Source organism: Oreochromis niloticus, linkage group LG5 (assembly GCF_001858045.2).
Source record: "Oreochromis niloticus isolate F11D_XX linkage group LG5, O_niloticus_UMD_NMBU, whole genome shotgun sequence".
In the NCBI taxonomy this organism is placed as follows: Eukaryota; Metazoa; Chordata; class Actinopteri; order Cichliformes; family Cichlidae; genus Oreochromis; species Oreochromis niloticus.
Genome location: NC_031970.2, coordinates 19072876 through 19085667, shown reverse-complemented (window position 1 = coordinate 19085667; position 12792 = coordinate 19072876). Strand labels below are relative to the sequence as shown.

The 12792-nt window shown below is 41.2% G+C and overlaps 1 protein-coding gene and 1 long non-coding RNA gene across 6 annotated transcripts in view; both read right to left on the bottom strand.

The window, feature by feature from the left end:
- LOC109202267 (uncharacterized) overlaps window positions 1-12792 on the bottom strand; it is a 712495-nt gene that overhangs the window by 656360 nt on the left and 43343 nt on the right. The gene's annotated exons all lie outside the window — the stretch shown is intronic.
- The window catches only part of vgll4b (vestigial-like family member 4b), a 45045-nt gene that overhangs the window by 5631 nt on the left and 26622 nt on the right, over window positions 1-12792 (bottom strand). For 4 of the 5 annotated variants that reach the window (XM_025907259.1, XM_005459025.4, XM_005459024.4 and 1 more), the window contains 3 exons: window positions 9954-10167; window positions 507-768; window positions 15-132 (listed from right to left, as the gene is read on the bottom strand). In XM_025907259.1, the coding sequence (XP_025763044.1) occupies window positions 15-132; window positions 507-768; window positions 9954-10167 (594 nt within the window). Of the gene's footprint in view, window positions 1-14; window positions 133-506; window positions 769-6281; window positions 6415-9953; window positions 10168-12792 lie in introns of those variants that run through there. The other variant, XM_019359317.2, reaches the window with a different exon arrangement.

The window sequence follows — 12792 nt, the reverse complement described above, 5'->3', positions numbered from 1 at the left end:
AAACGTGTACTCACTGTTGCTTCTCCTGTAGTTATTGGTGAAGTTGGAGCAGCCGTTGTGGGAGACTGTACAGTGAGACAGGTTGCAGTTGCGGTTGTTTGCTGGGGCGCATGTGATCACTGAGGGACGATTCTGAAACACAAAGACTCTGTGTTAAATGTCGAATTCGGTCTTATGATTGCTGATCAGCAATTTGCTAAAGCGTGTTAAAAGAAGAAGAGTAAATACAAAATGAACAGAACAGCAACTTTTCAGAAAAGATGGAGAAAATAAAAAGACTTTTTAAGTTTGAGGGAGCAGGAATGATCCAGTGACCACCAGGATTTTAAAACATGGTTTGCAAACAAGCCAGATAGGAAATTTGTACTTTCCACCAACCAAGGAGCCAGGTTAATGAAAGCATATTAGTCACATCATGTGGGGGACCTACCAGAGTTGAGGTTTCACTCGACAATTTAAGAAAAATGTGGTGTGCATTAGAGCCAAAGACAGGACGGGTATGTTACCTGCTGGCGTTCCACAGTGCTGACTGTGTGCAGTACTGTAGCCATAGCTGCTGTGTTGCTGCGTGCTGACTCCACCATGCTGTTTTTGGTAAGTGCCAGTGGCTGGTCCATGGTAGCTAAGCTGGCCAGGTGGAGGTGATGGGGGTGGCTGTACATGTGGTTGCTCGGCACACCCAGAGCACCGGGCACCACCACACGTTCGATGGGGCTCCTGCTGCGGTCCTTGGAGCCAGGAGAGCTGCGATAATCCCCGTTAGGTTTCCTGAGGAACAGCCAAGTAGCCAAAAAACAAAGGCACATTATTCATCCTGCACACTGGATAGTGTTATTTAATTCATGTGTATTCTGAGTCTGCTAGCACTAAATTGACTCTGAAGCCAGTATCATAATTAAAATGATAAGAGAAGACATCTGGAGCTTAAACATAACGATCCAAGGTTATCAAAAACACAATATTTGGTGTTTGGGACGAGATGAAAAGTAAACATTATGTGCAAAGAGTGTTGACAAATGACGTAAGGAATGGGCAGAGAAAAAAAGCCAAGAAGTAAAGAGACAGAAAGATCACAAGTAGTTCAGCTAAGACAGGGAGAATGTGACGTGGGGGAAAAAATAAAGATTATAAAAGGATAATTGTAAATGGTGCTCTGTGTCGGCAGGAACGGCAAAAGCTATTAATACTGGTCTAACAAATACACACTCTCATGGACACACAGCCTTAGCTCTCAGATTGCTGGTGGGGTTTGATAAAACCATATGGTACCAACACAGGCTCACACACTGTCCTCAGATGGAGGAAGGAACGCTCTCCTAACTTTATCCAACATGGATAGACTCCAAACTTATCTCGACACAGGAGGGACAAATGGGCACAAAGTTCAAAGCTCTTGAGAGGTTTCCCCAGCACAGCAAATCAACTTCATCTCTTCGGCCAGCTGCACTTACTGCAGTCATAATTAAAAAAAAGAAAAGAAAAGAAAACTACTAACGGAGCATAGATGCAGGCTGAAGTCACTCAACATTCAATTAAATTCACTAAACATCCTTTCTTTGAGTTTTACTCCCTGTCCACACTTACAACAGTGAAGTGATTAATTGAGGTGAAAGGAGGTTAGCCATGCACCTTCCATATGAAAGGGAATTATTTCGCAGCAGTGTTATCACCAAGCAGTGAGCTCATATTTTAATCACTGCAAAACAGATAAGGATAAGGGATTAAAGTAACAACAGTTTAACAAAACAGGCTTTCTTCCAGCTCTGACGATAATGACTGTGATATGTCTGATATGTAGACAAGTGTCTGCGACTAAAGACCATTGTAATCAATGGTCTTTAGTAGTAGTTTAACAAGTTAGTAATTGTTTTGGTCCCTGCATCAGCTTTGCTCTGTGTTTTTTGTTTGTGTGTGTAGGTGTGTGTCCATGTGTGTGTGTGTGTGGTTCACTCCCCTCTTACAAACTGAGGCCCAGTTACAGGGAGCAAGATTTACTGTACTCGCCTCTGTCTCTCCTTTTCTTCCCAACTCCATAATCCATTCACAGATAGAGACATCGACTTGCTCATTCCTACACAGAATACGCTACACATAGACCATGCAGGCTTGATTAAATTTGCAAGAAATAATACTGAACTCAAGCAAACATCGATTATTATATATAACTTCCTCATTCTCCACCGAATACTATGCAGGGGCATTTCCTAACCCGCACAAGTTAAAAGGCTGCAGGAGCCCTTTAAGTTGCAAAACAAGCTCAAGAAAGCAGTTGTAGATCCATGTGACTAAGCAACCTGACTGTTGGGTCAAGCATCTGGACTCCACGGCACAGTCCTCCACAAATAAACAATCTACACAGAATACATAAAGGGGGAGAGGAAGAGCTGAGGAGAGGTGGGGAAGGGTGAGTTGCATGTGAATGGTCGGGACCTCGACTTTAAGAAAGAGTGAGGTCAGTAGTTTCCTTCGTTTGTGCCGAGAGCTTACATTCGCGGAGACCCGCTCTCTTTTTTTTCCTCCCCTTTTTCTCACAATCAGCAGCAAACTTCCTGAGGGTTAAAGAAGGAAAGGACTTGGCAGCGCTTGCATAAACCCTGGCCGACAGCTCACCAACAAGCTTTTTTTGTTCTTTCACAGTGGCATCAATTCTCCGTTTCATCTTCATTTTTTAAACAGTCCAAAGAAAAACATACATTGTGGATCTGATCCCTTTAAAATCAGGTCATAATTAAGACTAAAGCCTATTCAAGTGAATAAATTGTTTAAATTATTACTACACGAAACATCAACTTTTAATCAGACAATATAAAGAAAGGTCCCCCTGCATAATTTCTCTATTATTTTCAAATATAAACAATCTCTTGATTAGCTAAGAGGCAAGCAGATAACAAAGCTCTCTCATCCCTTCCCAGCAGCTGGGTCTTGAGTTGGGTTGTGGAAGTTGTTCCAAACTTTAATCACTGCCAAAGAGCAGGCATGCCCACATCCTCATTCAAGAGGGCCCATTGCAGGAGCCAGTGAATGGGATCAACAAATCTGACCAATGAATGGAATAGCTGTCGAATCCACCGCCACCCCCGCCTTCCCCTCGCCTGATTGCCCACCAAACCCTGGACCACATTTCATGCCAGAGATCAGGCTTTCAAAACCCACCCTGTGCCTTTGTCTCTCTTACTCACCTCTTAATTATCATTAAGGTCACAGCTGGGGAAGGAGGGAGAGGACGGACAGGGTAGATGGCAAGGGCTACACATGAAACATGGCCACTGAGTGGTAAAAAGGGCTAGAGCTAAAGAGAGCAGGCTGCCAGGACAAGAGGAATAGATGGGAGCTAAAAGTGGGAGAGAGAGAGAGGGGGGGGCAGCCTTTGATTATTAAATAACACAGAGACTTGGCCCCCACAGTGGGCACTGGGAGACAAACAGCATTAAAAAAAAAGAAGGGGGTGAGGTTGGAAACAGAGAGTAAAGGAAGCCCAAATCCAATAACGTATAAATAAACATGAAGTAAAGCAGTTTACAAACAACAAGTGAGCTCTTACCACCAGCAGTGTGATGACAGGATTCCTCTTAATTGGCAGAAAATGCTTACTAAAGTGATGTTTCCTAGATAAACTGGCCAAACTACAAAAACCAAACTAAAGCTTTTTAAACGTAGAGCTCAGTCAGAATATGTGAGAATATTCAGTCATATCTTCTTCTAACCTCTCTGATCCCTTTTTTTCAGTTGATTCACTTTGTAAATAGGAATGATGTAAAGGACATCAAAATGATCTGTTTGACAAATGAAATACAGAGAAAATATCTATCTGACTGTATTTTACTGCAGGCTGGGTTATATGCAGCCTGGTATTAGTGGTAGTCACTGTGGTGGGCGCTTACTGAAAGATCCCTTAATTTAAAACCCAGAGAGTCCAACCCTCAATACATAAATGATATATTCATATATCTTTAACAATGTTACACTACTCAGATCTATCATTAAGCATAGCCTTTTAAGTAACCACTCACATGACATCCGGCCCTCAAGTCAACCTCAAGTTAAAGATCATACTGCGATCATGTGTTTGAATGATCTGGGGGGGGCAGTAATTAGTTCATGCTGGCTAGAAAAGCAAGTTTGTTTGAACTAACATGCCCTAATAGCCACGACAGTAAACTAAATAAAACAAATAGAAACATATGAACCAAGAAATTGAAAAATATGGGTTGTTTTTCAAAGTGTGCCAGGGTTAGTCCTGTATGAGACTGCCAGTTTGGTGAATTTGCTATATTTGACTATGAGGCAGCGAGACAGAAGCTATAAAAGCTCGAGGCTTTTTCTCACAATTGTGTTCCAAGGTCTTTAGAGAAAACCTCCCTACAAATCTTTGGTTGGGCAGAGGTTCATATCCAACTCTTTAATAAATGCATTAAAAAAAAAAGCAAGACGACAGAGGGGGGGAGAGATACACACAGGAAACATCTGGGAAGAATCAGGGTGTAGAGAGAAGACAACAAAAAGAAAAAAAGAAGTGGAAGAGGATGAAGGCCTAACCACAGGTTATAACCAGAACCAAGCTCTACAAGTTCTGCACAAAACCACAAAAAAGAGATATACGTACACATACACACTCACAGACTGTGAGCCACAGAGCTTATTCAGACTATGTATATATAGTATACAAACATCTCAACACCGTTTACTCTGCTGTTTGAAGTCCAGGCTTTAGTAGCTGGTGTGAGCGGAAGTTAGCAAAAATATCTGCATCCTTTAGGATCAAAGCCCAGAGGAAATGCCCTTTAATCAAATATCTGAACTGTTGAAACAAACGATATATAACACTTAAACTCTAAACCAAAGACTAGCTTGTTCACGGCTCTCTACACGCTGGTGCTGGAGCCTTCAGATTGTCAATCATGCAGAAATACTGATAGAAACAGCACATTTTTGACAGTTAACTGACTGCAGAGACACAGAACTGAAGAAAATCCTTTGTTATCAAAGCTGGGACAGATCGGATATGGGAACAACCACAACAAGAAGGCAAAGAAAACAACATGTGAACACACACAGACACATAGACACACACAGCTAAAAACAAAAACCCACATCTCCCCTCCTTTCCTCACATGCTCGCTACATAAATAGTTTCATGTAAAACAAGAGGGTAACAATGACTTCACCAGCCACACTCACTCAGTCACACACACACACAAACACACACACAAACACAGCCTCTTTCCACTCTTATTTTCTCCCCATATAGCCTCTAGAGAAACTTCCATGAGAACAACTTACTGATGAAGTTCCCAGTAGAAAGCAGCTGTGGTTTCTGTAAGCTACAGTATTCTGTGCAGCAATGTGATTTACTTGGATTTTGCATTTAGTGCCTATAGATACAGCAGTACATTCTGAGTAAACTGTAATACTGTATACTGTTTCAGTATAATGTAGCATGAATGCAACTGCAGATCTCTAGGCTTTCATTTCAGATTTTCATCGGTGGTTAAAATTCTGCAGAGTGAAGAGAAATGGAAATTCAGAACTATTATCAAGTGCATGAAAAGCAAATATCTGTTCCAACCAGTGACTAACCAGACATAGTTTGCATTAGTCAAGGTCCTCATGTTTTATTGGAGCATTCACAGAACCAACAGATTTTCATAGTATTTCAAAAAAAACAACAAAAAGCAAACTAGTACCTAATGACTCTAATGTATTTTGACTGCTGAAAATAAACTTTCCTGTAGTTAAATTCGCCAAACTACAGTCAATGCAAAAACTATGTCAGTGGCTTTTAGTCTCAAGGAGCAATGAAACTGTTGAGGACTCTCATACTGGCGAGTCTACAACTACAGAGTGGCAGGCAGGCACACAGGCAGGAGCAAGCTTCCAGCCCGCAGGCTCCAGTGGACAGGATAAGGCTTCTTTGTTCAAGACTCCTCCTACTACTCAGAGAAAATGAAAAAGTAGCCCCTGTTGCCTGACCTCACCCCACACAGAAACACACACACAGACACACACAAGCACTCAGATGATCACAGGTAGGAGAGCACGCATGCATGTGTAAACAACACACAGATAACGGCACATGTGCATACCTGCACAAATCGATGGACACATGTAGACTCGAGCGACATATAAGCCTACCAGGAGCACTGGCAGTTATTTCTATTAAGACTACAATATGCAGGATTTTGAATGCCAAAAACCCTTCTGTGTTGCAAGAGTCTGTTTTCATTGGGTCAAATAGGAAGATATTATTAAAACAATAAGCCTGCTAAGAAAAACATACTTACGGCCACATTCTTAAACAGACAGGCAGCCGACAAAGCAAAATGCATTCACTTATCATGCCTGTTCATAAAAAACCAAAAAGCTTCAGCTGGTTCAGAGAGTTTACTTTTTCTCACCACTGCCTGTGCACCTCCCCCTAACTTCAGCTCGTAGTGATTGGCCAACAGAGGAAACTTGAGCGTCCCCCCTTCATAGCCCCGCCCTAATTGGAGGTGTCAGGTGTCTGTGTGTTGAGGCTCACAGAAAATATGACTGAACTTAGAGACAAAAGAAAGCCAAATACACGGAGCTCGACAAGTCAGCACAGAGGAAAGCTGCAATACGAGCAAAAAGAGCGAGAGAGAGAAAAAACACACACTTTTCAGAAAAAAGAAGAATGAACACAAAAGCTTCTGCATGGGCAGGGACACTCAACAGTGAGCTGAGCAATCAGTGCACACACACACAAAAAGAGAAAGCAGACAGACAGAAGCAGCCAGGAAAATCCAACAGATAGAGAAGACGTGGGAACTGCTTCTGTGTGGTGGGGGTGGAGAGTTTCATTTTTCTGTTGAAAAAAATCATTAAGGGCAAAAAATAAAGTGCTGTATGAATGTGAAGGTGAATTGGTGAATAAGGGATGGAGTGTAAAAGTACTTGAGTGCTTATTAAGAGTAGAAAAAGCACTGTATTAAAGTATCAATCTCCTTACATGGCACAACTGAAAGGAAAACATCATGTATGTTAAAAATCTGGCTGCCCTATGTCATTTTTCATGGGGGGAGGGTGTTTAAGGAGCATTTTTAGCTTAATTTTCTCTGTAGCAACATCCCATCACTTTCCACTTCACTCCAAGTTCTTTGGAAAGGGAGAGGAGCTACACCTAGGAGGAAAGTGTTTCTGGCTGATGCTGGATACAAGTTTCAACAAGTCGTACAGCAGTTACCAGGGGAAGAATGCCCTCAGAGAAACCTCAAATTAGATGACTAAAAAAAGACACATTTGGGATGACCCTAGGGGAACTTGGTTTCCAGGATAAAAAAAAAATATCTTTGTGAACTAGAAAGGCCCTGAATCCATCTTCAAGCTGCAGCAAGTCAAGTAGCAATTGACTTTTGTTAGGTAGAGATTAACCTGCAGCAGCAGGAGTCAAATGATTTCAAGGTCATAATTAAAATGGAGATTAAATAAGGGGATTATGGCTTACGCTTAGGAAATAATCATGGTACAACGAGCAGTCTGAAAAGCCCTAAACATCACAGACATTTGCATCAGTTTTATTTTTACAGAACCTTATTCTAGCCAAACAACATGGTTGCACGTAGGAGCTGTGGCGAGGATCTGTGACACCAACTGAAAACTGATATAACAATAAGTTCTACTGTGCTTCACAACACCGACTTACGAAATTTGTGATACAAGTAGGAGCACTTGCGCATCGATGCATGCAAAAGTTAACCGCATAGCGCATATATAATGTCCCACGTGGAGTGAAAAACGACAGAGACAACAGAATAATACCACAAGCAGTGGTTGGATTTACTGCAGAGTATAACCCTAATGCCCACACAACTACCACAGAATAACAGAAAAAATGATGATTCTGCACAAATGTCAAATCTCACAAGCTAATCCTTTATGTGTCACAAGATTAAAGAACAAAGACCCTTACCCACGGCCTCAGTAGAACAGCTTGATTCAAAAGTCAGATGCAACAGTCTAACCCTGCCAATGTCACACAGGCAAATGGATATATGCAACGTAAGCAGTTACTTTTGTTGTGTATATGCTTCACAAGTCAAACAATAAATAAACAAAAATAATCACCTCTAAAAACTACATTATCTGTATGTTGCTCAAAGTTCTGCAAACAATTATTGCACAAATATCAGTAAAAACACAAACACCGATGTCTAATTTTTTCCATTTACCTGCACTGTGGAGTGTTGGAAAACAGTGCCAGTAATTTGAGATACTTCTGCAGTTTTTTGAGATTTTAACTCGTTTAACTTGATTTTAACTATTTGGCCAGAGTTGCTCGATTATATCATAACTCCTAAAATCAACATTATTTACTCACTGACTTTTCAGACATACAAACTCATTTGTTGAAGGTTATATTCGCTCTTCCTTGTTGGACTCCCTGAAGCAAAATGTTTCCAAACAGCTGAACTGGTTTTACCTCTCTTGTTGCCCTAGGGCTCTTTTCTCCATCTTGGCTCGAGGTGAATTAAACCTGCCACAGCATGGCGAGAAATGACTTTGAGCTTTTTAGGGAGGGGTAAAAGGGCCACAGTTGTAAAGGAAAGCGATGCTCTGGAGTCATAACAAAAGAAAAAGCAAGTGCATCAGTGCGAAGCTAAATGTGGCGCAAATTTTGTATTTTTCGGTTAACTTGTTTTCACAACTACCGGGTGCTAAAACTAACTGATGATGAAAATCAGGTGGTGGGCAACCACAGAATCTATCTACACGTGAACATTTTTTAGGGTTACCTTTAAAATCTGTTGGTTTCCAAGTCATCTATTCCTGTTTGGGCAAGTGGCACCATGTACTACATGTACTACATGTATGTGTGTGACTATATAAGTTTAGCTATATAATAACAATGCTTGTAACCATTCTCTCTTCTTCCAGTTTCCAGTATATCCAGTCAATCATCTACTGCATCCCATTGTGTCAGCTGAAAACTTCAAGAGGGATAAAAACAATCCACATATTACTTGTAGTGTTTTTTTTCCATGAGGTAGAAATGGGTTTGAATATCTCACTCTTTGGATATTTCCTAATTTTGTGGTATAATAATTGAGTTTTCTGCTGTTAAATTTAAATTCATATGAGAAGCAAAAATATAATTTTGTTTCCCCTCTCCCTTCTCTCAAAATGATCATTTTATATACAAGTACAGCCAATAGTCATAGCACAGCCCTTGTCTAGTCATTTGGCAGACAGCGCTGTGGTTATAAAAATATGTTCGACTTCTGCTCAGCTCCCCACCCCCAACCCCTACCCCCAGCATCTGGACATACTGACATACTGCACGCAAAACTGTACAGCTCTACCCAACACCCCCTTGACTCCATCTGCAATAAATAGCAATGGCTGGAGTCCTATAACTGACTCAGTCATGTCTGACTCTGACTCGACTGCCCCTGGCCCCAGCAGTCCTTCACCACCACCAACCAGGACGCTGGAATCTCTGGTATTGGGAATGCGGGAACGACGTGAGTAATCGTTCTGTTGTGCAGTCCCTGTTTCCAAGCTTCCAGAGATCTGCAGCTATAAGGAGTTTGTAACACTGTTGAGCGAGCTAAACCTGGCATAGCACCCTGGAGTCCAAACTAGGACTTCTAAGATAGCGCCGCTGTGCACCGTTTTACACATGGATGGCAGAAACACGTGCATTGACAGGAAAAACTGACTTCTTTTAAAGGCACCAAGGGATCTAAATATGCATTCTGGACATGTATGAAAAACAGTTCAGTGTACATGGCCGTTCACTGGCTACAGTGTTTGTATTTGAAAGAGACAGATGGACAGGAAAGAAAAATGTGCACTGATAGCAAACTACAACTTCATTTTCATTTCCAGATACTCATAAAAAAGTGAGCATCTGGAAATTATAACTCCAGATGTTTATAAAGCTTTTTATTAGAATGTGTGTGTTGTTCAGTTGCATGTGCATATGTACTCACAGCTGCGCGGCAAACAGTCGACTCATCTTTGCCACGTGCTCGTTTTCATCCATGTCGCTGTCCCCCTGATCACCACTCAGCTTCCTCTTAGTGGGGCTGATGGGAGGAGGACCCGTCCTGTGGCTGGAGGAGGAAGATGAGGAGGACGATGATGAAGACGAGGAGGAAGACGACAGGGACAGGAGTCTGGGGTCTCCTCTCAAAGCTGCCTCACCTGAGGAGAAAAGACATCAAGGGAGGGAAAAAAGACAAGACAGAGGGTTATTAGTGCTGCTGACGCCCGTTTTCCAAAACACGATCATTTAGAAGTCTGAATGAGTTTGAGGTCACTCCACTGCTACACAAACTCTGAAAGAAGAAAACATCAGGTGAAACGCACTACAACATTAGGAGAATGTGTCTTAGAAAGTTTGCAAAACAACTGCTGGCTGCACTTTTGTCATTTTCAAAAATGAGACTAGAGTGACAGTTGTGCAGTTGTGGTCACCTCACGTGGTTAGCTTTACTAAGATTACTGTAAAATAAATGTAAATTATAGTAATTAGCCTAAATTATAGCATTTAAAAGCAGAAGGTGACTGTTGTATTGCCACTTTAAAACAAGGTGTCTACTTCATGACAACGTTACAGGCTGTGTCTGGGGTTTTGTTGACTTATACAGTTTGCTGAGAGAGGCACAAACCTCTGGCATAAAAGAAGGAGTATCTGGTGAGGAATGTTTTGAAAGAAATAGTTGCGGATGGATTCTGCATATGTTTGTATGTGTGTGGGGGAACTATTTCTCCCTCTGCAGCCTTATCCCTGGTACAGAAGGCCTACAGAGTTGTCAGTGAGTGGGAGTTTAGAGCAAGAGAATCAGGAAAACTACCACTGGCTCTGTCTCAGCATGGGGACTTTCCACTGCTTCTGCCTCATGTATCTGTCTGACTTTACCCAAACAACACTGAAAGGCCTACACTAAAACTCCTAGTCCAACTCACATAAAAACAAATTAGTTACAAACACTTGCTAACTGTTAGTTCATCCTTCATTTCAAATTATTTTGTATAACAAACCAATCAGTATTGATTAGATTTTGGAGAAATATTCATCCTGCATTTGTAGAACCAAAAACCCCCCAAAACACACACACACATTAGTATTAGGTAGCAGGACATTAGACATTAAACTGAATTCTTATAAATATTTATTCTTCTTTTCTTCAGATGAATAAGATCATAAAATCTGGTTGAAAGCCAGTTTAAACTAAAACTGAGTCATTCAGAACTGTGCAGCACCAACAGCCTAAAGACTATGAAAAGACTTTGTTCCTCCACCGTTCCTCCATGTATGTTTAGCTTCAGCATGGCCTCTGAAACACAGCTGCAGCTCCTCCCCTCACCCTCTCTCTGTGGCATGTTCCTTCTCGTCCTACTGTGTACCATGGTAACAAGGGTGACATCATCTTTTTTGGCAGGAAGAGCCATGGCGATAAAGGAAGAGAGACTGACACCACACTGTCCAATCAGCATCCAGGACTCGCTTATCACCGAGTGAAGTGCTCAACAAAAGAGTGAATCTGCGAGTGGTACCCCTGCAAACAAGACATTCGACCGTATGAGGTCAAACACTGCTGACCTGCGCAACAATACAACTGCTATTGCACACTAATATATACTAGGTTGTCATTCAAGTGTGACCATCTGACACGACTGCAGCCTTTGAGAATTTTATTATGTCCGCTTTTTGTTACGAGTTATAGAAGATGATTTCACAGCCTAATGCAGTTTCAATACACACTAATTTTGCATTAGTCATTCGTATTTTTTAAACTGGGGATATACAACAAACTGGAAAATGGTTGCATAGTTTTCCTTGGTGATAATCTGAAGGACAATGCAATGAAATCATTTTCTGCAATTTATTCTCAAATCAAAAGGCAAAAAGAAACAACAAGAGCAGAAGTACTTACACATTAAGTTTTTATATATTTTTACACACAAGAAATGTATCTACATATAGGAAATGATTATTTATAGTACATTCGTTTAAATATTTGTTCACTAAATACATTTCATTTACATTAAACCAGCAGACAATTAGTGGGAATAGAGCCGTAACCCAGAAGCCAAACTCCACTCTGTCTTTTCCCCTCTCTGCTCTCTGAGTTCATTAGGTCCACATGATCAAAGCCTATTTCTCCTGATAGAACTTCAAACAGCTTGGAATCAGGATGAGATTGGATTACAAACTGAGGCGAGCTTCCCTCTCCATCGCTCCGTCTCTCTCCCCCTTCCTCGCTCTGTCCTTCCCCCCTATCTGATACTTAAAAAAGGATGCTTCCTAGCATGTCTTCTCTCTGCAAAACAGCTATGTAGTTATTTTTGGCTGAATTTCTCAGTAAATCGAACTTGGCCCTCTGGCTGCCTTTATTATCCCAGTCCACGGAGGTTTTACACTTTAAACACTAAAAAGGAAAAGTTCTGGACTGTATGAGACTGACCTGAACTTTTAAACTCGATGTTAGATTTGTTTGACCTCTGATATGAAGACACAGGCACACAGACAAAGAGAGAAAGAAGAGAGGGAAAAAACTGCAGCGCACGTTGGTGGTTTAGCATAATTAGGTGTCGCATGTCACATTGGTGATATCTGTAATCCCTAAAGGGCTCACATCAAAAAAAAGATTCAGTGTCCTATTTGGCAACATGGTTTTAATTCTTAGCTAAACTACTGAGCATCAGAAACACTGATTGCTTCAAGGTCAGCTATGATGTGTTAGGGAGATTTTAGACAACTATATCAATATAAAGACTGCTGCTTATTGAATGTCTAAATTCTACTTTCAAAATTTTGGTTTA